The sequence below is a fragment of the Homarus americanus genome, unplaced genomic scaffold (assembly GCF_018991925.1).
Source record: "Homarus americanus isolate GMGI-L3 unplaced genomic scaffold, GMGI_Hamer_2.0 scaffold53233, whole genome shotgun sequence".
Lineage (NCBI taxonomy): Eukaryota > Metazoa > Arthropoda > Malacostraca > Decapoda > Nephropidae > Homarus > Homarus americanus.
Window position 1 is genome coordinate 2166261 of NW_024751660.1, and position 24888 is coordinate 2191148.

Genomic DNA, 24888 nt, shown 5'->3' on the forward strand with positions numbered 1-24888 from the left:
GTGGGCTAATCCCCTTAAAAAAAGAAAAAAGCAAAGCCGCTGGAAATTAAGGTTTGTTTACATCCGGCAGTTCGGCTGCTCTCTCTCTCTCTCTGCTTGTCTATACAGAGTACAACATTTAACCCTTCAATATATATGAGCAGTAAATAAGTGTTGCTTTCATATTCTTATGTAGAGTAATGACGATATGTTTTCACATGTGCGCACTTACATACGCGCAGTCTCACTTTTTTTTTACCATTAATGGTCAGCTACTTATATTGTTCCATTTATTAACATTAAATAACATTACAGGTACTTCAAACAACCATATTAATTTTTTTTACATTAATTTTACTACAGCTAAAATCAGGGTCTTATTTTCTTCAGTTTTATATGTAGAACCAATCGTCACTGGTTTCGTAAGCTTTAGCATAAACAATGCCGGCAGCCGTCTCGTCTCCTCTAATATTCCACGTATTATTAATAAATTGTATTGTTAATTTTACACACACAGACATTAATTCAATAAAAACAAATTCAGAAACATTAATTAAAATATATATGAACAGTAAATAAGTGTTGCTTTCATATTCTTATGTAGAGTAATGACGATATGTTTTCACGTGTGCGCACTTACATACGCGATCTCTCTTTTTTCTTTACCATTATCGTTAGCTACTTCTATTGTTCCATTTATTAACATTAAATAACATTACTTAAAACAACCATATTAATTTTACTACAGCTACAACCAAGGTCTTATTTTCTTCAGTTTTATATGTAGAACCAGTCAGTCACTGGCTTTGTAATCAACGAAAACAATGCTGTGTCATTTCCTCGTGTGTTTTAATATTCTACGTATTATTAATGAATTGTATTGCTCATTTTGCACACATAAACATTAATTCAATAAAAAAGACATTCAGTAATAAACAATAATGAATCTTTTGTACATAAGAGAAATGACGTTGTTTACACGATTATGCACGTCGTCTGCACGTTGGCGGGCCGTTCAAACTCATCGAAATTCAAGTTTCCGCCGTCAAAATTGTTTTTTATTTATTTTTTGTGTGTTCCAATAAAATACGTTAAGAATTAAAAACTCGCGAAATTTGAGAAGCTACTATACGACATTTAACCCTTCAATATGTCTTCAAAGAGACCATGATGCAGAGAAAGTGGTGCTAGTGCTTCCAAGCATAAACACAAGTCACTATCTATCCAGGAAAAGGGTGAATTTCCATGGTCCGGCACCGGTCAGGTCCCGAGGTTGCTGGACTAGAGAGGTACAACCTGTATTAAGTTAGGGATAAATTAGGTCAGGTTAGGTTAGATTCTGGGTTCAAGTCCTGGAATCAGTTAGCCCCCTGAACGGACTCCTGTACTACAGGTGTAAAAATAGGACTACATATATTAAGTACTTTTTAGTTATCCATTTTGTCAAAATAAGCTTTAAATATTTCTAAACTACTTGAGGTGAAATTATACATGCAATTACCAACACATTTGACTCACTTAATGTAACGTTGGAAGTAATATTGAAAAGTTTCAACAAAAATCCGACGGTAAAACCCCCCATAATTTGAAATAATAGGGGCTCTAGCCCTTATGAAATATGAGGGACATCTTCTTCCAAAGGGAAAAAAAAAAAAAAAAAAAAACAGAACAGAATAATGGTACTTTTCCGTTATCTGCCCCAACCAAAACTGTGAATGTTTCAAAGTAAAGTACCAGATTTATGGTTATCAGACACAATGCCTCAAACAATAGGCAATGATAGGAAACAAGTGGAAAATTCTTGGGCAGTAGACCGTAGATGTACACTCCACGACTGACCAATGTGAACTGACCGTGACTGACACACGATGAGTACAGTACTTGTTTACGCTGAGGTGGGTGGTCACATCCATGGCCGCATGGCGACATGTGCGTCATATATATATTCTTAAATGTCTCTCATAATCCGAAATTTTACCAAATACAGTCGGCCCTTAACATACACGGGTTTAACTTACATGGATTTGCAAATACGCGGATTGCCGCTGGAGGAATATTCATTGAAAGGAATATACATTATTCAAATCGCGCGCGACACCACACACACACACACACACACATCGCCCGTGCCACCCCGAGTTCCTGCGCTCCCTCAGTCAGTCAGTCTTGCTGTCACCACGCTTGTGTTGACATCAGCATTGTAGTTGCAAAAATATTACATTTCCGTGAATGTATTATATCAAGCACAGTATGAATAGAGTATCACTAATATAACAGTATTTTAACCGAAAACTAATAAAAAAAACGAGTAACATATCTTGAACATCGGAAGGTTATGAGAATATGGAAATGTAATATTTTTGCTGAAATGACGTACGTATTACAGTGGAAAGTGACGAAAGCAATGACTTTCGCCTTCTTTCGTTCAAAAGATGTTACCGTAATTGTTTTTCGAATGGTTTTCAGTTAAAAAACTGTTGTATTACAAGAATATTCTATCCTAATTCACTTGTGATGCAACAGTTTTTTAACTGAAAACCAATCGAAAAACAATTACGGTAACATCTTTTGAACGAAAGAAAGCGAAAGTCATTGCTTTCGTCACGATTTTATCCCACTTTCCCCTGTAATACGTACGTCATTTCAGCAAAAATATTACATTTCCGTGAATGTATTATATCAAGCACAGTATGAATAGAATATCATTGTAATATAACAGTATTTTAACCGAAAACTATTAAAACAACGAGTAACATCTCTTGAACATCGGAAGGTTAGGTAAAGTCTTTTGTTTTCGTAATGTAATTTATCCTATCTTACATTGAAATACATCACGTTTCAGCAAAACTACTATTTATTTCTGAGAATATATTCATTCAGGCGCAGTTTAGGTAAAATATACATGTGATGTAACAGTTTTTTAACTGAAAACGATTCGAAAAACACGTACCCTCTAGCCCTGTTCGAGGAGAAGACTGGGAAGACCTGTTTGGTGCTGAAGACATTGACAAGGAAAATGATTTTGATGGATTTTAATGAAAATATTCAGAAATATGGTATCGTAGTATTTATTCAAGTGAATTAGGATAGAATATTATTGTAATACAACAGTTTTTTAACTGAAAACCATTCGAAAAGCAATTATGGTAAAATCTTTTGAACAGCGAAAGAAAGCGAAAGTCATTGTTTTCGTCATGATTTTTATCCCACTTTCCACTGTAATACGTACGTCATTTCAGCAAAAATATTACATTTCCATATTTATTTCTGAGAATATATTCATTCAGTCACAGTTAAGGTAACATATACTTGTGATGTAATATTTTAATGAAAATACCCGGTATTTAGAAATACGGTATCATAGTTTTCTTTTGTTTCAAAGTTAATTAATAAAGATTGATGTTTCAAATGTAATGAACAAAAATTTATGTATCTATAAATAAACTTTAAAAAATGAATACTTTATGTTTTACATCGTCCTGTGCTACCATACCATGCATTTGGCTACTTTGGACTTGCTATGATGACGCAAGAGATCTGCCCTGGCAACTGTACCGACACTCACAGCTGGTGGTGCGTCGTTTCCATTGTTTACTGGTAGTTACTGGTAAATATTTTTCAACCTAACGAAACTATTACCCATTTTGAGGTCGACCCCCAATTTTTTGCCAAAAAATTTGGTCTTAAAAACTCGAACTACACACAGGTATATACGGTAAATAAGGACATGGAGGGCCAGGGGGTGTTTTTAGGGGGGAGCAGCAAAAATAAGCGGATTCTTAACATTCACGGGTATCTCTGTTACCTAACCCCTGCGTATCTTAAGGGCCGACTGTATTAAAAAAAATGTAATATAAATTCATCGTAATATTTCAAAATGTCTCAAATTTTGAAATTTTACCAAACATTACAGAATTTGTAATATTTATTTCATAACATCGAAACATTACGAATTATGAGTGATTTTGAATTTGAGGGGTACGAATTATGGGGTTTTACTGTACAGTACAGTACTTTATAAAATGGGTTAAAGTAACAGTGCCATCTTCCATCACAGGGCTGTGTACACGCATAGCTAGAGACTGGCTGCGCTCCCTAAGGGACCAAAACTGCCCTTACTCGATGTTTTGTTGATGTTCTAATGTACTGTACAGCTTTTAAACAATAAAGTTAAATAGATTTCTTTTATTATTATAATACGTACTGTAGTTGTTTCAATCACCAGTAGTTATCATCGTATAATTTTTGTCATAATGAGATTTATTGCCACTTTAGTATGGTTGCATATATTAAATTTGCAAGCTTTTATTACTGAATTTATACCAATCTTTTAGTATGTCTGTAAATATTGTTTATATGTAAGTGACAGTTAAGAGTGAAATCATTCCATACACAGTAGAATCCTGGTTATCCGACACCTATGGGGATTTAGAGGTGCCGGATAAAGAGATCTTACAGTGAGTTGAACCGCACTCTTAGGATCCCCAATAAATCCTACAATGCAGTGCTACAGGCTGACCTTGCAAATTCATGCCTAAGAAGTCCATTTTTTGCATATTTGTGCATTTTCCTGAGCCTTCCCAATTGCTGTGTATTTAGCTTGTCTGTGCTTGTTTGAGAAAAATTATAATTGTTTTGAAATTTAAACACTTGCAAAAGTGCAGAGATTTGTGGTAAAATGTTTTTTTTAACATTTATTCCAATCTATAAAAACAATATGACTTAGCAATTAAGAAAATATGATATAAAGCTATAAAATAAGAAAAATGAGGAGCACGGGTGTGTATGTGTGGAGGCAGTGGGCTGTAACTGACTTGCCAGCCCAGCCGCCTAATTTATTGTTACATGTAATGAAACTTTAAAAGTCGTGTAATAATGATTACAATACTGTACTCTAATGTGGCTTGGAAATAAAGAAAATATAATATACAGTAAAACTATAAAAAAAAAAAGATAAATCAAGAAATGTATGTATCTGTGTGGAAAGTGAATGTGTATGGAGGTGGTGGGCTGTAACTGTGTTCCCTCCCCGATGTGCCGTCATGGCTTACACACAGCGCAACGGGGCAGCAGCCATATATTTGTGAGTCAGATGGCCGACTGCTTGGCTGAAATGGGTTGCATCACCCAGAGGATGGTTTGAGTGTGGAAGGAGCTATATTTTGTAAATAAAATATGTGCTCTTGTATTTTACGATATGCTCTGTATCAATTTTGTTTATCATAGCGATTTTTTTTAATTTTTGACATGCATATACATCTTGAAATTTGTTTAAATTAGGCTAATCTTTTGCTCACATCGTTTATACAGTATAAAGCTCATCCCCATTGCTCACATTATTCAAACTTATAATTCTCGCTGATTTTGGAGGACTTCTTATTCTTATTATTATGACAGGTGTATTATTATTACCGGGTATTATTATTATTATTATTTCATTTCGGTGCTGGTTGGTTGAATCTGCCAGTTGTTCGGACTCTGATAACCGAGATTCTACTGTACTTCATGCATGTCTGTGAACAATATCTAAATGCTTTACCATTAATTATATACGAGTAGTAATGGGATGATGATAATAATACAGGTACTACTACTAATAATAATAAGAGTAAATAATAATAATAATATAAATAATAATAATAATAATAATAATAATAATAATAATAATAATAATAATAAAATAATAATAATAATAATAATAATAATAATAATAATAATAATATTAATAATATTAATAATAATAATAATAACAATAATAATAATACTGTACTTAATTCCTGAAACTAAGTGTTCAGTATTAATGCTTTCAATACTGCATGCTATTTTGTGTTTCTTTATTTAGTATCATACATACAGTATAGTCTTGATTTACGCGGTTTTTGTTTACACGTTTGGTCATTTACGTGGTGCTTTGCCAGAATAAAAATGCTTTAATTAAGCGGAAAGTGGCTGGAGGTCCAGACGCACCGCGCCATTTTTTTATTCACGCGGTCCATTCTCGACCATACGCGGGAAGCGGTGCGGATATGGATGCACAGTATGTCGCTGTTGCGTTATCGCTGAAGTCATATGACGTATCGGACTGTGATTGGGCCACGCATCCTTACCTCCCTCCACCGCTAGCTGTGATTGGTCTAATGTTATATGACGTTGCCTGGCACGGGAGGGAAGCTACTGACCTAGCTGTGTCAGTCTCATTGTTTTCAGTCACCGCGTATACTGTTCTCTCTTGTGCCCGCTAATCTGTTCAACAATGGCATCCGATAAACCCCCACCACCCGAAAAAAAACCTTGATTTACCTGGACCAAGCCAGCCCAAGAAGATATGACGTGCTCTAAGTTACGAATTTAAGTACAAGATCGTGCAAGATTTAGAGAAAGGAACGAGACAAGTTGATTTGGTGCGCCAACATGGCGTGAACGAATCTACGATCCGGACGATCAAGAAGGATGCCGCCAAGATTAAAGAACACATGAGCATCACAAAGTCTGCAGGTGCTTCAATGGTGAAGTATTGTCAGAATAAGGTGCTTCTCAAGACTGAGAACTTACTGGTGAGCTACTTAATTCGTCAGGCAAGACGGAACATGGCGGTCGACACGCGGGCTGTGCAGGACTAAGCTCGTGAACTGTACTCATCAGTGGCGCGCAAGATGGGAATTGCAGAGCCCAAACCCTTCACTGCTTCCTCTGTGTGGCTGCAAGGGTTTAAGAAAAGGAACAAGATTACCAACATTAACATTGTTGGTCAAGGAGCCAGTGCTGACCGTGCTGTTGCCATGGATTTTCCTCCATTCTTACGAGAAGTTATGGAGGAAGGACAGTACACCGACGACCAGGTGTTCAACATGGATGAATCCGGTCTGTTTTGGAAAAAATTACCTTCCAAGACCTTCGTTGTCAAGTCTGCCAGCACGTGTCGTGGCCGGAAATTGCAGAAGGAGCGCATCACCATCCTGTTTACCACCTGTAAGCTCAAGTTGTTGGTGATCCACACAGCCCGCAAGCCGCACGCCTACAAGAACATGGAGATGACCAAGCTAAATGTCCACTGGCTAACCTTACGTAAGGCGTGGATGTTCACTGGTCTGTCCCTCTCCTGGTTTGACGACTGTTTCGTTCCTGACGTCAAGAAATTCTGCGCGCAAAATAATGTGACATTCAACATTTTGTTGCTGCTTGACAACGCACCAGGACACTCGCCCCTACTGTTGGATCGTCACCCCAGTGTAAAAGTGGTCTTTCTTCCTCCCAACATTACGTCGTTAATCCAGCCCATGGACCAGGAGTTGATATGCAACGTTAAGGCTGCATTCTCTGCAAAGAAGTTTAAGCTCCTGAACGACGACACCAACACCAAGGATGAGTTGCGTAACCATCTGAGTGGCACAGATAGTGAGAGCGATGACAACGAGGATGCAGAACAAGAGTTGTTGGAGCATGAAGTGGGAGTTAAACAGTTTTGGAAAATGTTTAACGTAAAGAAAGCTGATGATTTCTTGGTGGGGGCATGGGGGCAGCTGTCTGTGGCAACGATTCGTCACGCGTGGCGGCATGTGTTGCAAGGTATCCCAGATGGGAGGCAGAGGCAACCTGTGGCTGGTGAGGTTCAGTCTGTTGCAGTGGCAGTGGACCTTGCAAGAGAAGCTGCACAGAGTGTTACAGCTGCAGGCTTCTCCGAGACCACCAACGACGACATCATGGAGGTAATCAGGGATCCTGAGGTGACTGCCAACGACATGTTGGAAGACGATGACGTCAGTGAGGAGGCAGGTGGTGCCGCAGCAAGAGAACAGAAGTTAACTCATGGTGATGTAAAGGATGCCATCGAGTTTGCCGAGAAACTAAAGGTCACCCTTTCAAAAAACCATGTCAATCACCGGTATGAAGTCTTCAATAATAATCTTCTAGACCAAAGTATGGAGCAGTACATACAGATGTACCACGACCACATCAACACTAGCCGTCAGCGTAGCATCACTGACTTCTTCGCCCGTAACCCACCACAGCCAGCCCAAGCCAGTGATAGTGATGGTGACTTTGAGTGGTTTGTCAGGGAGGCCCTGACAACTATGGTGGAGAGTGATGGTGATTCACCTGAGGGCCACTAATCTGCCCTCTGCCTCGGAACCAGCCCCCATCCTCGTATGCCGACCCATCTCTTCTACTAATGTAAGTGTTAAACCTTGATTTTCTTTTACCTGGTACAGTATATTATTCTCTTATTGATATTTCTCTTCTATATTATCTTGATAAAATCACACGGGAAAAGGGAAACAACGGAGCACCTTAGCTTTCGTCTATATTCAAGACATCTTCAGAGGCAACCGGATTACATGGACAGAGAGAGGCTTAAATATACAGGGTGACCTTATTAAACATGGTCAGGTCATAATGATGTCATCCACTAATCCCCACACCAACACCAACACACACGTAGAGGAGCTTAAGAGAAGGGGGGGCGACATGCATACCATCATAAAATTAAGATACTATTTTTACTACAACGTACGTATTGTCGGAAAAAGTGCAGTTTGGGGGTCGGCCCAGTCTCTATTTCAATTAATCCCATATGTTCTGTTATTTCATTTATGCGTTTCTCGTTTTATGCGGTCCTCCACGGGTTCAATTGACCGCGTAAATGCAGACTATACTGTATTCTATTTTCTCATGTGTGTATAGTAATAATGAAACAGTCTTCCCATTTTGCAGGAACTGTCTTTTAAGTTAGTGGAAGCAGTTCATAGTTATTCTACTTACAACAGAACAACCAAGGTCACCTTTAGAAATATTAAATAAATGTGTTAGAGTAAGTACTGTATCAAGATGACTGTTGGTTCTCTTACACTAGAGATGTGAAGATGGTCAACAGCCAATAAATTTATTCATGAGTCAACCTACTATGAATACAGGACACTGTATTTACAGACTGATAAATGTGAACAAATATTAATCAGTAAAAGTGAAAATTTCAAAACTTTAAATTTCAAAATATCAGAGCTAAGGGAGTTATGCTTCAGCCAAAGACACGAACACAATACATAAGACAGAGGGAGGAGTGGACCCACATCAAGTTACCAACATAACAGTTACTGAACAAATGACAACTTACAGGTAAGCCTGGGTCCCCGCGCTCACCCTTTCTGCCAATTTCACCTCGAGCACCCTGGAAAATAAAAGCCATTTACATTTTCTTAAAGTTAGAGATTAAGGTTATAATATTTTTACCTAAAGTCATCCAAAAATCAAATACATCACTTACATACAAGATGCATCATCCTCTCTTTCCAATTCCTTTATGAGTCTGTATGCACAAAAATTCTCTGTAAATTGTCTCTTACTGGTGCTAAGTGAATGACTCTAGTTATGGTAGTCTCTGTGATCTTGAAGTCATTTTGGACACTGTGTTTTAACTTGAATCACCTAGTTAAGTGGCTTCAATTTCCAATGAAGAAGACAATTTAACTTATAAGTGTTGGGAAGTACAAGCACTAGTACTGTATCTGTTTACATCTCATATCTCAGCACAGGGCATTAAGACCATATGCAGTCTTCACCCATACTCATTTGTATTTCTTTTCCCTTAAACTCAAGTCTCTGTACTTTCATTTGGATTCCAGATCTGACCTTCTTTTAATTATTCCCACTAAAATAATTTGATTGCACTTTAAAGCCCTTTACCACTTGTTGCTGGGTGGCTGGAGTAAAAGTAACAATGATTCTCCCCATCATAAATTTCTCCAATGCTGCCATGCAATACTACATGTAAGAAATACCTGCACTATATTAAAAATATTTTGTTGCAATGTTAATACAACTGCATATCTTTGTCATTTAGTACCTAAGTGTTCATTATATTGTAAACTAAGGTTATTACATACTTACAACTTGTATCTAATACAGTAATTTACAAACAACACAACATAGATCCTTACCTTCATGCCATCAAGACCCGGTGCTCCCTGTGAAGTAAACGGTGAGAGAACGATATTTAGTTTATCAAGGTTAGAAAACCACTCATATTTTATTGACTATGTCTCCTGTGTTAAACCCAAGGGCAATAACTGCACCAGGCCATGCTATTGGCATTCACCTATATATCTGCTCTTATTTGATTAGATTTTGATGACTATATTTTACCTTCTATATACTTTAGTAATGAGAGATGAATAATACCATCTGGAAAAATAGAAGGATACTGTGCTCATGTTAGCAATTCACTACTCTAGAAAATCAAGACCCACTACGTGAGACTTAGGAGATGTTTACAGTACAACTCTTCTTTGAAACCTTTAACTTTGTAACCCAAGAATTAAAAATTCAGGAACATTGCAAGGATAAGCCAGTTATCTTCTGAAAGAAAAACATAAGTTTATCATTAATGTGTTCAAAACTAAATAATTTTAGTTTCCCAAAGAACAATCTGAATTTGCTCATAGTCTCCATCAGGACAAATAAACCAACAATATATAATGGAACCTTAAGATTGTAGATGAAATTTGTTTCAATCTTAATAGACCCAAGACCTACTGGGCCCAACCTACTCTACCGGTAATCATTAAAAGTGGGAGCCCTTATGACAGAGGCTCATTTAACCATCACCACCTTGAGAGCCTTCATCTAACCCTTGTGATGATGTTAACATAATTCTGTTCATATTCCCATTACTCATCCATCACATAGGTGCCTCAAATGATGACTTACAATTGCACAATGCAATTAGGAGTTTATTAAACTGAAGTACAGTGTCATTACACTCGAGCAATGGGCCGTTTTATTCAAAGGGTTAAGACATCACATTCAAGGGATTGTCATTTTAATGAAAGTGTCATCTTAAAACTCATGGGGTTAAAATAACTTAGTCAATGAACAAATTCACTATAAGGTACTGTATTGTACTGTATTGAGGGGATTAGCATTGTACTAAGAGGTTCAAGGTCTGAGAGATAAACTGTACATGTACTGTACTGTTGTATAGCTTCAATATACAATTTATGTTCCAGTATTAAAATTTTATTGCAAAAAAACCCCAAAACAAAATTACGGTACTGTATCGAGTTTTATGGCTTATCAAAATGTATACACGCTGAAGCTATTTAATTTTTGGTGTGCATTAATTCATAGCCTGAGAAAAGTTAAAAAATTTTAGAACTCCAAGATAAATATTTAGAGGAAGAGGAAGTAGAAAACTGTGAGAGAGAGAGATAAAAGTGTTTACCTTATAGTACATACTTCATAAGAGGCGTGCTTAACAGTTCCAGATAATAACACATGCGGCACAGTAGGTCTTGCGCTTTTAAAACATTCATGCAAATATCTCATACACTTAAGACCCGTACTTACAGGAGATGCAAACAATGACTTACAAGAGATGACACGATACCCAAACACTACCACATGTGAAATTAATGGCAAACTTAATTTTCACTACAAGGAAATGTACTCCAAATTTCACACTAAAACCAGTTAATGTAGTAGACTAGAAAAATTAAGACTTCTTTAAAGGATACAGGAATACTCTACTCTTCATTGAAACTTATTCAATAAATAAGACAATGAGGATAATTCTTCTACAGTATTTGTCTATTTACACCATTAGTTCTTACTCTTCTTCAACTGTTGTATGGATGGATTAAGTAGGATAAAAATCTCAAAACAAAGGAGGAAACGAGAGAGAAGAAGACCAGCAAAAGACAAGTGTAAAAAGGGAGAGAAAAAAGTGTTCGTGTACTGTACTGTGCAGATGTTTAGCTCCTGATTTTAAAATGCACAAAGTAAATTAAATTATTTGCTACTTATTTCAAAGAAAATTTGTGAATTATAAAAAGAAAGTGACTTAAACACTGCTTTCAAAGATACAGTACCCCATATGTGGTGACATCTTGGGAGTACAGCAAATGGGAGTTAAGTTTAAATGAATTAGCAGGTTTATTCTCTTCAATTATGGCAACTGTGAATAATGTGAATTAGACAACAACAGCCTTGGTTGCTTCAATATCAAAGACAAAGTCACAAGTAAGAATGTGGGAAGCATCAGAGGCAGAGCCAGGATATTTCATATGGGAGAGGGAGGGTTACCAAGCTATCTTTACCCAAATGAATATAGAAAACTTTTCAAGGAGTACATATTAATATTAAAGTAATCTATTTCAAGTGCATCTGTATTTACAAGAGTGAGGGAGAGACAGTGTGTTAGGAGTGGACTGAACACCAGGACGCCATGCTCAAAATTAAAACATACACGAGCATCATATGGAACCCAGGACATCCCACAACATAAGACAACGAAGTGATATAACAGACAAAATGAAATGCTTCAACAACAAGCTTTATATACAACATCCAAGTGATTGTGATAAAACTGACTTTAAACATAACATTCATCAGCTTCATGCAGTGCACAACAATCAACAACTCAGCCACCAGTCATTACATAAATAAACGATGACAACTAAAAAAACATATGGTTATGAATAAGGCAATCTATATCAGTGAACACAAGATGAAACAAACCTGAGCTATCAAGACTGAGGGGTAAAGCAGCTCTTACTTTAAGGGGAAAATCAACAGCAAGATTGGAAATTATAAACTAAACTACATCTGCTACTAAGCTGCTCTCTAAAGTACAACTGTAGACCACAGTTTTTTATGCTGTCTAATGAGAACAAAGCATTAATTCTTAAAATAGTTTAAATAAAATAATGCAGACATAAGATAAAAACAGCATTTAACAATATAGAATATTTTACTGATTATGACTAAAACACCATTTACTGTACAGCACTGTTAAACTATACATTTGCATACAAAAGAAATGGGAGAGAGATTGACTTTTTTTAAACAACAAAATGTCAACAATTAATTGGCTGTCTTAATGAGCCATTACTGTAGATATTGAATTAAAATAATGAGATTATTTCCTGTGTCTACATACATCACCACAGTATTGCCTTCTACTCATACAATGGCAGAATAAAAAGAAATCTTCTTCAAAAATTTTGCCAAAGATTAAAAAGATAGCTTATAATGTTTACAGAATAATTCCATATATTAGTTGACAAAATTACATACCTTGAAAAAAACCCTTCCTAACTACTGTATTCCCATAAGAGCATAATCAACCCTTCTGACATCAAAGATGAGGTTAACCATTATTATCAACAGAAATTCAGGCCATTACTGTATGGTACACATCTCCACAGGCACAACAATCATGAACAGTGTGTATGAATCTAAAAAAAAAGTCACAACAAATATACAGGAATATAAAAACCACCACCAAAAGCTTTAAATATAACAAAATTTTTAAAATAAAAAATCTATGTCTGTGAAATCTTTTTATAGTTTGGTAGGAGTAAAAAATGACTTGTTGAGAGGGTGAATACAGTTTCTACCAAGAGAACTAAGTTAAACAATCCCTAGGTTACTGCCAGTGGTGCTGTTCTAAGATTAACCTTCCAACACAGACAAAAAAAAAAGTTTTAAAACTGACAGGATGTGTGTTGGAAACTTATATCTACTTAAGAGTCAGAAGTTTAAAATTCTAAAAACCTTTAAGTTGCACATAATTATTTATACTTTGTGTACGGTTGCCCACAGGTATAGTGTTCCACCCTTCAATGGCCTTTCTGCCGAGGGGTGGAACACTATACTACCTGTGGTCAACTGTACATCTGAACCAATCCAACAGTTGTAGAGACCCAGTGTTCAGACTGTTCCTTGGTGAGTCATAACAGTTTATGCGGAGGTGGTCTGAGTCTAGGTCAGGCCTTTAACTCCTACTATGCCACAAAAGTACTGTATAGTAAATGATTTATCTCTTCTATGGCTTTAAGGAATAGTCAGTACAGAGGAACACCACTTGTGCTAAGTGAAAATTTGTATTACTTTCCTAGAATTATCCCAAGACTACCCACACCTATAATACCCCTTAAATAATACATACAGTACCTGTAATATACAGTACACTTGTATAATTTTAATAGTACAGTACATATAAAGACAAAACATAAAGACAAAATATGGCCAAGACAGCTGTATTTTGTCTTTATTTTTCATAATTGTTCTCAATGAATATTCAGAGAGGTCAAACTTGTGCTCAACTGCCATACCACCAATACCTCACTCCATTCTATTTAACTTTCACTTTTACAGTAATGCATTTTTCATTTTCATTACCAATGCATGGTGGAAATTTTGGAATCATAGTTTCACAGGAATAAGCACTACAGTATTTCCGCTTAAAGATGTATTAAATATCGAGAGTGATAAGTAGAGTGCAAAAAGAACAGAGGCAAGTAAACACACTCTGCCTACTCAAAAACTAACATGGTCTGTAAGATGCACACTGATTGGCTCTTATGAACTCAGTAAGGTGTGCTGTGGTTGGCTGCTATTTTATAATTACCATGGTTAAGAGAGCAGACAGATATCCTATGATCGCGTAAACATTATATTTCAGCCTCCTACCACCCCAAAAGTAATAAATCCCGACCAGAGTAAAATTGTACCATGAATATTATGTCTCAGTGTCACAGGACTACTGTTTATTTGGGATTTGTCAAACACAGGATGTGTGGTCAGAACCATCTATTCAAACAAACCCCAACAGTGCCACATTGCACCTACACTTATCACGATGATAAACAGATGTCTTGAGTTCTCGCATAGGAATTTTTTAATACAAGGGCTCTCCATATATTTCAGAGTGGTTTAAAAACAACCAATTAGTAAAGGAATAAGAATGATGTCATAAAACCAACACAAGTCACTGGCAAAGGTGTTTAGAACAAACTATGGGTGGAGTCAGTCACTTAGGATGTGCAACCAAGATTAAGCTCTTTAATAACTGAAGTTCATGAAGGGAGAGACAAATTTGGGATTCTTGAGAACTTCTGGAGATCTTAGGCAGAAGAGATCTTACAGATTTTGGGCCAGCCAGGTACTCCCCTTCTCTTGGCACTGTGGTACAGTACTACTGTATATCACAATCATATCTGGCAAGTTGGTGGTTAATTTGAGATGTGTGACTGACATTTGTTCACTCGTTCAATAATAGTTTGTAAAGACCTCTAAAAGTGGTTTAACTATATTCCTTGTATCTAACTATACCAACACTATGGAAAGAAAAAGGATCCCAAAACAGACGACTTAGAAACTTACTCTGACTATCTGAGAACTGAACATATTTTGTCAATCTGTGATGACTTTGTTTCAATTCTGTGTCTGGTGGTGGAGCAGATGAGATTCACTCCATGTCTCTTAATCTATATTGACAATAACGTGTCTGATGTGATTGTTCCCTAATCCCCTTCCATCCTCCACTTCTCCCACACCCCATATTTTTCCATTCTCCTTCTCTGTCCTGTGTTTCTCCCACTCCTTGTGGTCACACACACTCACTGTAAAGGGACACCCTATCTTCATCTCTCCCTTACTTTCTGTGGTTGCCTTGAGGGCCAGCAGGCAGAGCACAGCAGCAGTCAACCCACAGCCTCACTCCCACACCCACACTCCCCATACTCCTAAGGCCCTCACTCATTCTCACTCACACCACACTGAGTGAGGAACAATTATTATTATCAATCATGTGTATTTCAATACAGCTTATTTGATAATTTCTTCCAGTTTATTTTATTTAATCTTATTCAATTGTGAACAAATGACACATTACTGCTACAAATGAGCCTAAAACATTTGTTAATATTCTCATAAAATGAGAAACAAGATTTAGTGTCAACCATTTGTATGACACACATCACCTGGCTCAGTCTTAAATACTCCCATTAAGTAAAGTGTAAGTTACCAGTTTGATAGTTATAAATGACAGTAGAAACAAAGATGACATCACCAACACCTTCATCTAATAATAAATTATGAATAAATAAGTACGATAACCCTTCATCTCAACCACGACCACTCAGAGCAACCTTACCGCTGGACCAGGTTTGCCACTCTCTCCAGCTCGGCCTAATTCTCCTCTGAGTCCCATTGGACCTGGCAGACCCATGGGTCCAGGGTCACCTTTGTCGCCCTTCACACCCTAAAGGAATAAAATTTAGACTTAAATAACGAAGAAGCATCACTATATCTTCATAACAAAATAACAAACTAAATTTTTATACTATCTGATATGCAAAAAAAAAAAAGACAAAGCATTTTTCAACTTGTTGCCCTAAAAACCTCAACGTATATGTTTAATATACACTACAGTATAATACTCACAATTGTCAAATAATTAGTACATAGGCAGATATCAAATACACAACTACTGGTAAACATCCAACTGTATCATATATGTTGCCTCCAACCATAAAATAAGACATATTTCCTAATATAGTAGACAATTACTGTTATTTATTCATTCTTGACTCTTTTATTCTACACAGATTAATACTATACTTCTGTTGAATACCTACAGTATAATATTATTGGAGTATAATATAATTTAATGTAATATAATGAACCTTCCTCGTGTTTTTTTACAAACACATCATTAGCCAGGTTTTCCTGTAGTTGCAGTTTAAAGGTTGACACAGATCAAAGTTATCCATACAGTTTGTCCCAGCTGCTTCACCCAACCTAGCATCAACAGTAAGTCCATTCTTACACAACACTCAACTAAAAAGTAACACTTGAAGTATTTAATGACTGATTCTACATGCAATTTAGGCTACCAGATACATGAAGCAGTTATCATCATCATGTATTCTTCCCAAAGCAGAATTTGGTGTGATAACTAAAGTCTATAGTCATTACAGAATAAAAAAAAGAAAATCTTGTTTGACTCGGTTGGATACATTATAAAAACAAATCTGATAAAAACTACTTTAGTGAGTTAAATTTACTAGATGATGAACTAAGTCTGTGAATTCAGTTGACCTACTTGTGTTATAACTTTCCTTCACAAAACAAGAACAAGAACTAGACATTGATCCATCTGTTAGTGGTGTATACTGACCGCATCTCCCTTCATACCATCCAGACCCATGGCTCCCTTGATGCCAGGTGGCCCTTGTAGCCCTGGTGATCCTGTTGGTCCGGGAGGTCCTGGTGGGCCCATGATCTGTCAATGGGGAAATAATTACCATTTCGATCCTCTTATGGTATTATTTCCATGATACTGTGTAACATAATTTGCAGAAATTGCAAATTATGCAAATTGGGGAAACCACACATTAGTTTCATTCTTTAAAAGTCAAACCGAGTTACAGCAGGATTTAGAGAAGTACAGTACTATTATCCTACAATTATCTCTCTCTGTTTGTGAGGAATTAAATGAACAATAAATAGTGATCCAAACCTGTCACTGAAGAAATTTTTTTTTTTTTTAAATATACTGTACATGTCTACAGGTCAACCATGGAGACTAATGTATTATAACAAAACATGAAAAATAAATAATAAATTATAAAGCCAATAAAAATATGTATTAAATTGACTACTTTTTAACATCTACCTAGTAAGTAACTATTGCATTAGGATCTGTGTCTTGAGATTTTTTGTACACTATACAGTAATATATACAAGTTGTGGTTGTTAAACTATGTGTCTGTTGTTTCTTCAGGTGTCATAGCTTTGTTTTAGTAAATAAATATTTATAAAGTCTTGCCTGATCATGAACAATAATCAACTTAGGAGGTAATGAGCTTCACAGATTGTGCAAAAATGTATGAGGAGTAAAACAAAACAAAAATCATAAAAATCAAACAAGAATTGACAGAGCAACAGTGATTCAAGGCCCAATAACCTGGCAAAAAATGAAAAGAAAAAAAGAAAATGAGCATCAAAGTTTGACAAACTTCTATGCATCACTGTGAGACTAAATAGTGCATAATATTGATGAGTTTTTCACAGATGTTTGTGAATTACAGTACAGGTACAGTATTTGGAACATTGGGACACATATATCATGAGGTTTCACAAGATGATTCACCTTCAATTGGGAGAAGTCAAGTGAACCAAATAATCAAGAAACAGACAGATGGATAAAACACTGGAGACAAACAGACAGAGATACTACAAAGACATCACAGTGACCAAAGAACTATAATACTGTATTGTACTAATATCAAAGAATGACTTGGTAAACACCTTACATATAGTAGCTCAACTTGGTAGAGCATTACCACAACCTAACTACAGTACAGTATAATAAAATGCTGATTTGTACAAAATAATTGGACAAAACTCTCTGCTGTGTTGACTCACCACTTCTCCGGGCACTTCCTTCCATATCCTGCTTGAGTCACCCTGGTAAAAACAAGAATATTTAAGTAGATTAACACTAAATATTTTATAGGAAAATGACACTACTGTACCACCAACAATATATACAGGTAAATTCAATAATTTAATAAAATATTTACTTCAAATGCTCATCATAATTTCTATAAAATGAAATTACAATTGCCAATTTCTTTATACTGCATTTCATATCTAGAGCAACATTTAATTAAATATGAAATCCTTTGTTTAACATGTTTTGTTTAAGTAGCAATAAGACTATGGTAACTAGTGTGGTAAGTACTGTGCCTTATACAGCATTGTATGTAAAGTATACATATATATACATATACTGTATGAGAATTCAATGATTTTCCAATATTTCATACAGCATCTATAATAAGGAGGGATACTAAAACAACCATAAGCCTAAGTTAGGTGAGGGACTTAAGAAAAACACACATTAATAAAACTTTTAAGGGTTGTGGAGGGGAATGATGGAGGTTAAGTTTCCTAATTAGCATAATTAATATGAATGATAAATCTTTCATTGTGGGAAAATCAAAACATCAATAATTATAGACATTATATACTGGGCTGCACTGTACTGAACTTACATTTTCACTACACTGGAATACAATATAGTCTATCACTTTATTTCTAACTTTTTCACTTTAATGATCACAAGGGGAGGTGTTCAGAACAATGGCTAACTTACTGATGCTGCCAATACTGTCTTCTACACTCAAGTAACACTTATCTTGCACCTCATAGTTGAAAAGAAGGTATATTTGCTGATGTTACACAGAATTGACTCTGTGTCCCATTCACTGGAAAAGATGAAGATTATAGGAGAAGGAAAAATGGAGAGAGAGAGAGAGTTCCACAAGGACAAGGAGCCTGAGTGAGTGAGTGCTTGAGAGTGTGTGAGTGTGTGTGTGTGTGTGTGTGTGTGTATGTGTGTGTGTGTATGTGTGTGTGTGTGTGTGTGTGTGACAAAGCCAGTGTCTATACAAATGGCAGCTGTGTTAAACATTGATTTAGCATTTGCTTAATGATTTAAGCTCATAATTTCATCTAGATAGCATTTTATTCATGTTTTTAATATGTTAGGTAAGTGAACCAATTTCGTGTTTTGGGGTATGAAATTGGGGTACTGTATTTTAGTCATTGGAGAACCAAACCCTATTTTTCCCATTTGTTTTGTAATATGATACAAAAATTTGCTTACCAATTTTGGGGAACCTAACCCATTCCTATATTGAGGGATACCTGTACTCATTTAGCTTTTCAGATTAGCATATACAGTGTATGAATATGTATGAGCGCTATGTATAGTATAATGTGTAAACACCCACTTCAATAAAAAGAATAAATATTCGAGTAAGCAAGTCAACAGAGAAGGAAGAATCCATGCTAAAGAGATCAACAGAGGATGGTGACTTAAGGAATGACTTGTAGATGTAAAACAACACCTTTTCAAGTATACAGTAGTTAATATGAGACACTAAACCTGATATGTCTATAATAATGAAAGATTGTTATCATGTGGGAAAAAATAATAATGGGAACAAACAGTGTATCAAGTTACCTGTCTTCTTCTGAGCTTTTTCAGTTTCTGGGAAGCATCACAGGAAAAAAGAAAAGAACACTCATTAAATTCCTGGTCAACAAAAGCTCTAAGTTATAAAAGGCATATGCAGAACTAAACAAAAAAATAAAAATATTTCTGAGTGTGTGTGAACTTTATTTTGTATCTTAAAATTACAATAATTTAGATCTAACATCAATAACAACTATTAACACACTGGTAAAAACCTTCTCGTTAAACCCACTGGTGAAACAACTAAAGTCACACACACCAAAAATGTGCTGCTAAAATAAGTACCTAAAGCATAAACAAAATATGGAAATGTGTAAATGATAAATGAAGCTCTAATGCCAGCACGGTGAACTGGTCAAGGGATATCAGCTGGTAAATTATTATGGGTAGTGAGGAGCGAGGGATAAAGCAGACCCTTCTAATGCGCACATCCTCAATGCTGCTGTCTTATTCAGTTTTAGTTAAATGTTAAGTAAAACATTTCATCACAGTCTACAACCTTTACAAATTAAAACTTTACTTGTACTACCGATGTACATGTACTGTATTATAAAAATCCCAAACCAGATAACCAAACTGTATAAGGCAGCACATCATCGGAGTGCACTAACTTACAGGTCGTCCCCGAGGTGGCCGGTCAGCAGCTGGGAGCAACTGGGACCCCTTCTGCAGTACCAATAGCAAGACAACACCCATAAACTCATAAGTATTGTCATCTTTAGTATATATACTATAAAACAACATGACTTAAAAGAAGAAAATTTTTAGACACAAATATACTTAATGAGTGTTTTATGTACATCTTGGGCACAGACTCAAAATAATTGTATTGCATCAAAAAACTATCAATATATAATCAGTCTTTCTTCACATGCTATAAAATATTTAATGTGACTTTTGATGTGTTTACTGACAATTAATGGAAATAGATTTCTTGATATTAATAAACCTAATGTAGATGAAAAACCTGGTAGTGTTGTACAGAGGCAGTTTTGATTTTCACAATGTCTTACGAGAAAATAATTATTGTACTGTACCTATTTTACTGAGGTACAAGTACTGCACATTAATTCAAGAGAGTTCTGGAGTTGATGCCAAGAAAGTGTCAGCAGGATGACACCAGACTCACAGAGATAAACTAACAAAACACTGCTTGCTGGAATCTGATTATCTTAATAGCCTCATCTGAATGAACTGACACATTTGTTTGGCAGCAATTTATTAACTGAAACTTAAATGTTTATTATTTCTGGCTTATAATTCACATTACTGTACTGTACTCTGAGGAGGCTGACAGAAAAACTATCAATTATGGAGCACTAATCCATCACATATAAAGTATTTCTTTTAATATTATCTACTACAGTAACTATAAATTTGCTGACTGAGTGAATGTTTGCCAAATGTAATCAGGTTTGAAAGTACAAAGTTATCTATACAAGAGTCAATATTTTTTGTCACACGTAAGAGCCAAAAACTGCATATACTGTGCTGTACACAGGTGATCAATAAATGCTAAGAGTACTGTATAAATAAAACATCAACAAATGCCTCAGTAAAGGTCAAAAGCTCAAAATAAGCACTTTTAGCTTTCATGTGGGGAATGAGTATCAAGAATTTTCATAATATATAGAAATGTAAATTGTATTTTTAAAAAATCTGCACCATATAAAAAAGTTCTAATTGAGAAACCATTTAGATGAGCATAAAACTATGGCATTAAATTGACTAAATCAGAATATTTATGACTGTAAAGCAAAGAACAGACTGAGTTTGTGAAGTGTCAAGTTATGGCTGTAGATTACATGAACACCTGATCCGTAAGACTGTACAGTACTTCAGTGTAATAAATAGTGAGTGTACAGCCATCACACTGGTGTGACACAGGAATATGGCTTCAAGTTACTGTTGTGAAAACGGCAGTAATGTTTGCCTCCAAGTTAAAGATAAATCCTGAAAGAAAAGTTATGGAAGGCAACAGGGGATATAAATACAATAAGTGAAAAGTTACAAGTATTGTGTGAATTTATGTTTTGCTTCATAACCACTGAGAATAAACAAAAGTGATGAACAAATGTTGACAAGAGAGTCGGTCTCTCAATAGATGAATGAAGAAAATATGGGTGTGGACAGCTTAGTTTTGACACATGAACTATGAGTGAGATTGTTGTAAACAAGAGGTGGCATGACAAATCAAATTTGCTTGTCAGAAGGTCTGGCCATTAGTGTGCTGCCTCTCATATCTAGATCCTTCTAACTACAGTTTGTTCAACCATCACCAGTAGGTAGTTGGTTGTCATCTACTGGAGTCAATACAGTCTCAAGGATCACATCAGACATCTCTTACCAGCCATAAATGATAACCACATGAGACAAATAAGCAAAAGGAAGGAAACAAAATATCACTTATTATACTGTACAGGTACTCCTCGACTTACGACCTACTCAACATACGACCACCTGGACATACGACCGCCTCAGTCGTACCAAAATTTTTTCAAATTACATACGTATTTTCTAGTACCGAAACGTTTCGTCCCATACAAGAGAGTGGCGTGGGCTGAGCCGCCTCGTGGTGTACAGCGTCCACGCCATAGCGCGCTCAGTTGGTGTTTGGCCGTCGTTATTGTCAGTAGTGATCGCGCTGTGTACTGACAATATTTTCGGTTCTAATTCCCTTTAAAATGACTGGCAAGCGTAAAAGTGAAAGTTCTGGTGGTGCTCAGAAGAAACAAATGGCAGAGGCATTTGCTACTATTAATAAGGGGATGCAAATGATTGACGAAATGGATCAAAATGTTGAGTGTTTCGCAAAAGTTGACAGAATGATCCAAGATGCACTTGCTTGCTACAGGGAGATTTACAATGAAAAGAAAAGGCAAACTGTGCAGTCTAAATTGGACATATATTTTAAGAAGTCCTCCACTGCTGCCTCTTCACTGACTAAAGATGATCCAATACCTTCAACAAGCAAGTATGTTAGCCTGTCTGAAGAAAGCAACATTGATGACCCACCCAGTCCTATCTCCTCCTCTGCTTCATCCAATTAATGTAGTCTCCATGTTTAATTAAAAAATTATTGGGGCCCCGTGTGCATTCAGCTGACTACATTAAAGGTAAGTGCACAGTAACACTGTATTCATTCTTCATTATTGATTACTTTTACTGTACTGTATTTCATTTCGACTTATGACCTGGATTTGGGTCACTAACCCCGTCGTAAGTCGGGGACTGCCTGTACATTCCTATATCAAGCCTGTTAAATGCTTCCATCTCGATAATTAAATAAATCATCAGGCATTACTTCATAATTTAATAATATTATTACTTAATATTTAAAGAACAGGAACTTGGTATATTTTAAATGAACTTACCGAGTCTCCCTTATCACCTTTGTCTCCTTTGAGTCCTGGCAAACCCTGGATAAAGTGAAATTTTAGATGTTATTATACAGTGTATGGTAATTGATACAGGGTGTCTCCTAAAAATGTATACCAGTACACACTTCCTTAGAGATTTTTGTGGACATTATGTGAATGCTTGTATATTACAACAGCAACATTGTCCTCAAGCATTCATACAATCCCCACAAATATTTCTAAGGCAGTGTGTATACATTTTTCTAAGACACTCTGTGTATGTACTGTACAATTATGCATAAAGTCCTGTAACATGACTGAGAGTCTCAGCAGCTGGAACAACACTCACACCAGCTGGTGCCTGGCCGCTCTGAGGTGCAGTAGGTGCTTAAGGCTCAGTACAGCTTTAATTAGACATATAATGGGTCCTGTCCTTTGGCTGTGACTGTACAGACATGTAGGTATAACATATAAATTCATAAATTACAAAACATTGTACTGTAGTACTGTAAAACAACAAGAAGAGATACATTTTACAAGGTTGATGAAGGAGGAAATATCTTAAGGTCTACTGTACTGTAAGGGTAAAACCACTAAGATTGTATTGTTGTAAAGAACATATTATGGATGATAAAATGATGAGGCAGTTTTAGCAGAGGAGTAGAAAAATCTGAGATGGAGTAGATCTGTGAGAGAGGTGTTGTCTGGGGTGATAATAGATGTCACTGAGGGATGACAGCATGTGAGTTGAAGTAAGAGTGGAGAACCACAACTCAACCATGTGTGTGTGTGTGTGAAGAATGAATACTGTACTATACTGTACAGTATTATGAATAATAATCTAGTACAACATACTTTTTAAGTTCTCTCATGTTTAATGTTTGGACTAAATTGTCTTCGATAATGTTAATAATTCATACTTTTTATATAAATGGAACTAAAATGTGTTGGAAATAAAAGGGGACAAGATGACTCTGGGGCATAGGGATGGGAACCTGACGTGGGGTTACAAGGGACATTGACTTTGGCATGCACACAGCATTTGGCAAAAACTTGAAAGTAAACAATGGGTGAATGACTGCCCCCTTCCCCCAATCTCCCTACTACTGCTGCCTCTGATGGAAATGAAGACAGATATAATGGTAGAGAATATAAAACTAATAGTAGTATTACAAAAAAATAAAAATAAAATTTAAATGATATAACATGGAACTATTCTGGTGGTATTTGACGAGACTCACCGGAGGTCCTGGTAAGCCTGGCGGGCCCATCAAACCTGGAGGTCCAATGTCACCATATTCACCCTTTTCACCCTTAGGGCCAAGTGCTCCCGGCAGTCCTGGTGGTCCCTGAGGCCCAGACTCACCGTGAATACCATCCACACCTCCAGGACCCCTAGGCCCAATGTCACCCTTGGGGCCCTGGATACCCGTTGATCCTTTCTCTCCTTTAACACAGAAATTAATTATTAAAATGCTGAAAAAAATTTTATAAGAGGTAAATTGTTGTCAGTTACACCAAATATAATTATAAGAATGAATGAAAGCTGTTCCTCTCATATGATATTATGGGTTGAAAAGCATCTGGTAAACATGTGAACTTTAGGAATTATTACTTATGAGATATGCATCCAAACTATACAGCACCTTTAAAATTAAATACAGTACAATAAAAATACAATACCGGGTAATATGAGTAAGAAAATAAAGTTTCTGACACAAA

General features: G+C 36.1%; 1 protein-coding gene across 1 annotated transcript in view; it reads right to left on the minus strand.

Moving 5' to 3' along the window:
* LOC121854725 (collagen alpha chain CG42342-like) overlaps positions 1 to 24888 on the minus strand; it is a 91781-nt gene that overhangs the window by 21855 nt on the left and 45038 nt on the right. The window contains exons 16-23 of the mRNA XM_042349460.1: positions 24408 to 24613; positions 23182 to 23226; positions 19796 to 19822; positions 18190 to 18231; positions 16940 to 17044; positions 15914 to 16021; positions 9915 to 9941; positions 9092 to 9145 (exon numbers count right to left, since the gene is read on the minus strand). Coding sequence (XP_042205394.1) covers positions 9092 to 9145; positions 9915 to 9941; positions 15914 to 16021; positions 16940 to 17044; positions 18190 to 18231; positions 19796 to 19822; positions 23182 to 23226; positions 24408 to 24613 — 614 coding nt within the window. The remainder of the gene's footprint in view (positions 1 to 9091; positions 9146 to 9914; positions 9942 to 15913; positions 16022 to 16939; positions 17045 to 18189; positions 18232 to 19795; positions 19823 to 23181; positions 23227 to 24407; positions 24614 to 24888) is intronic.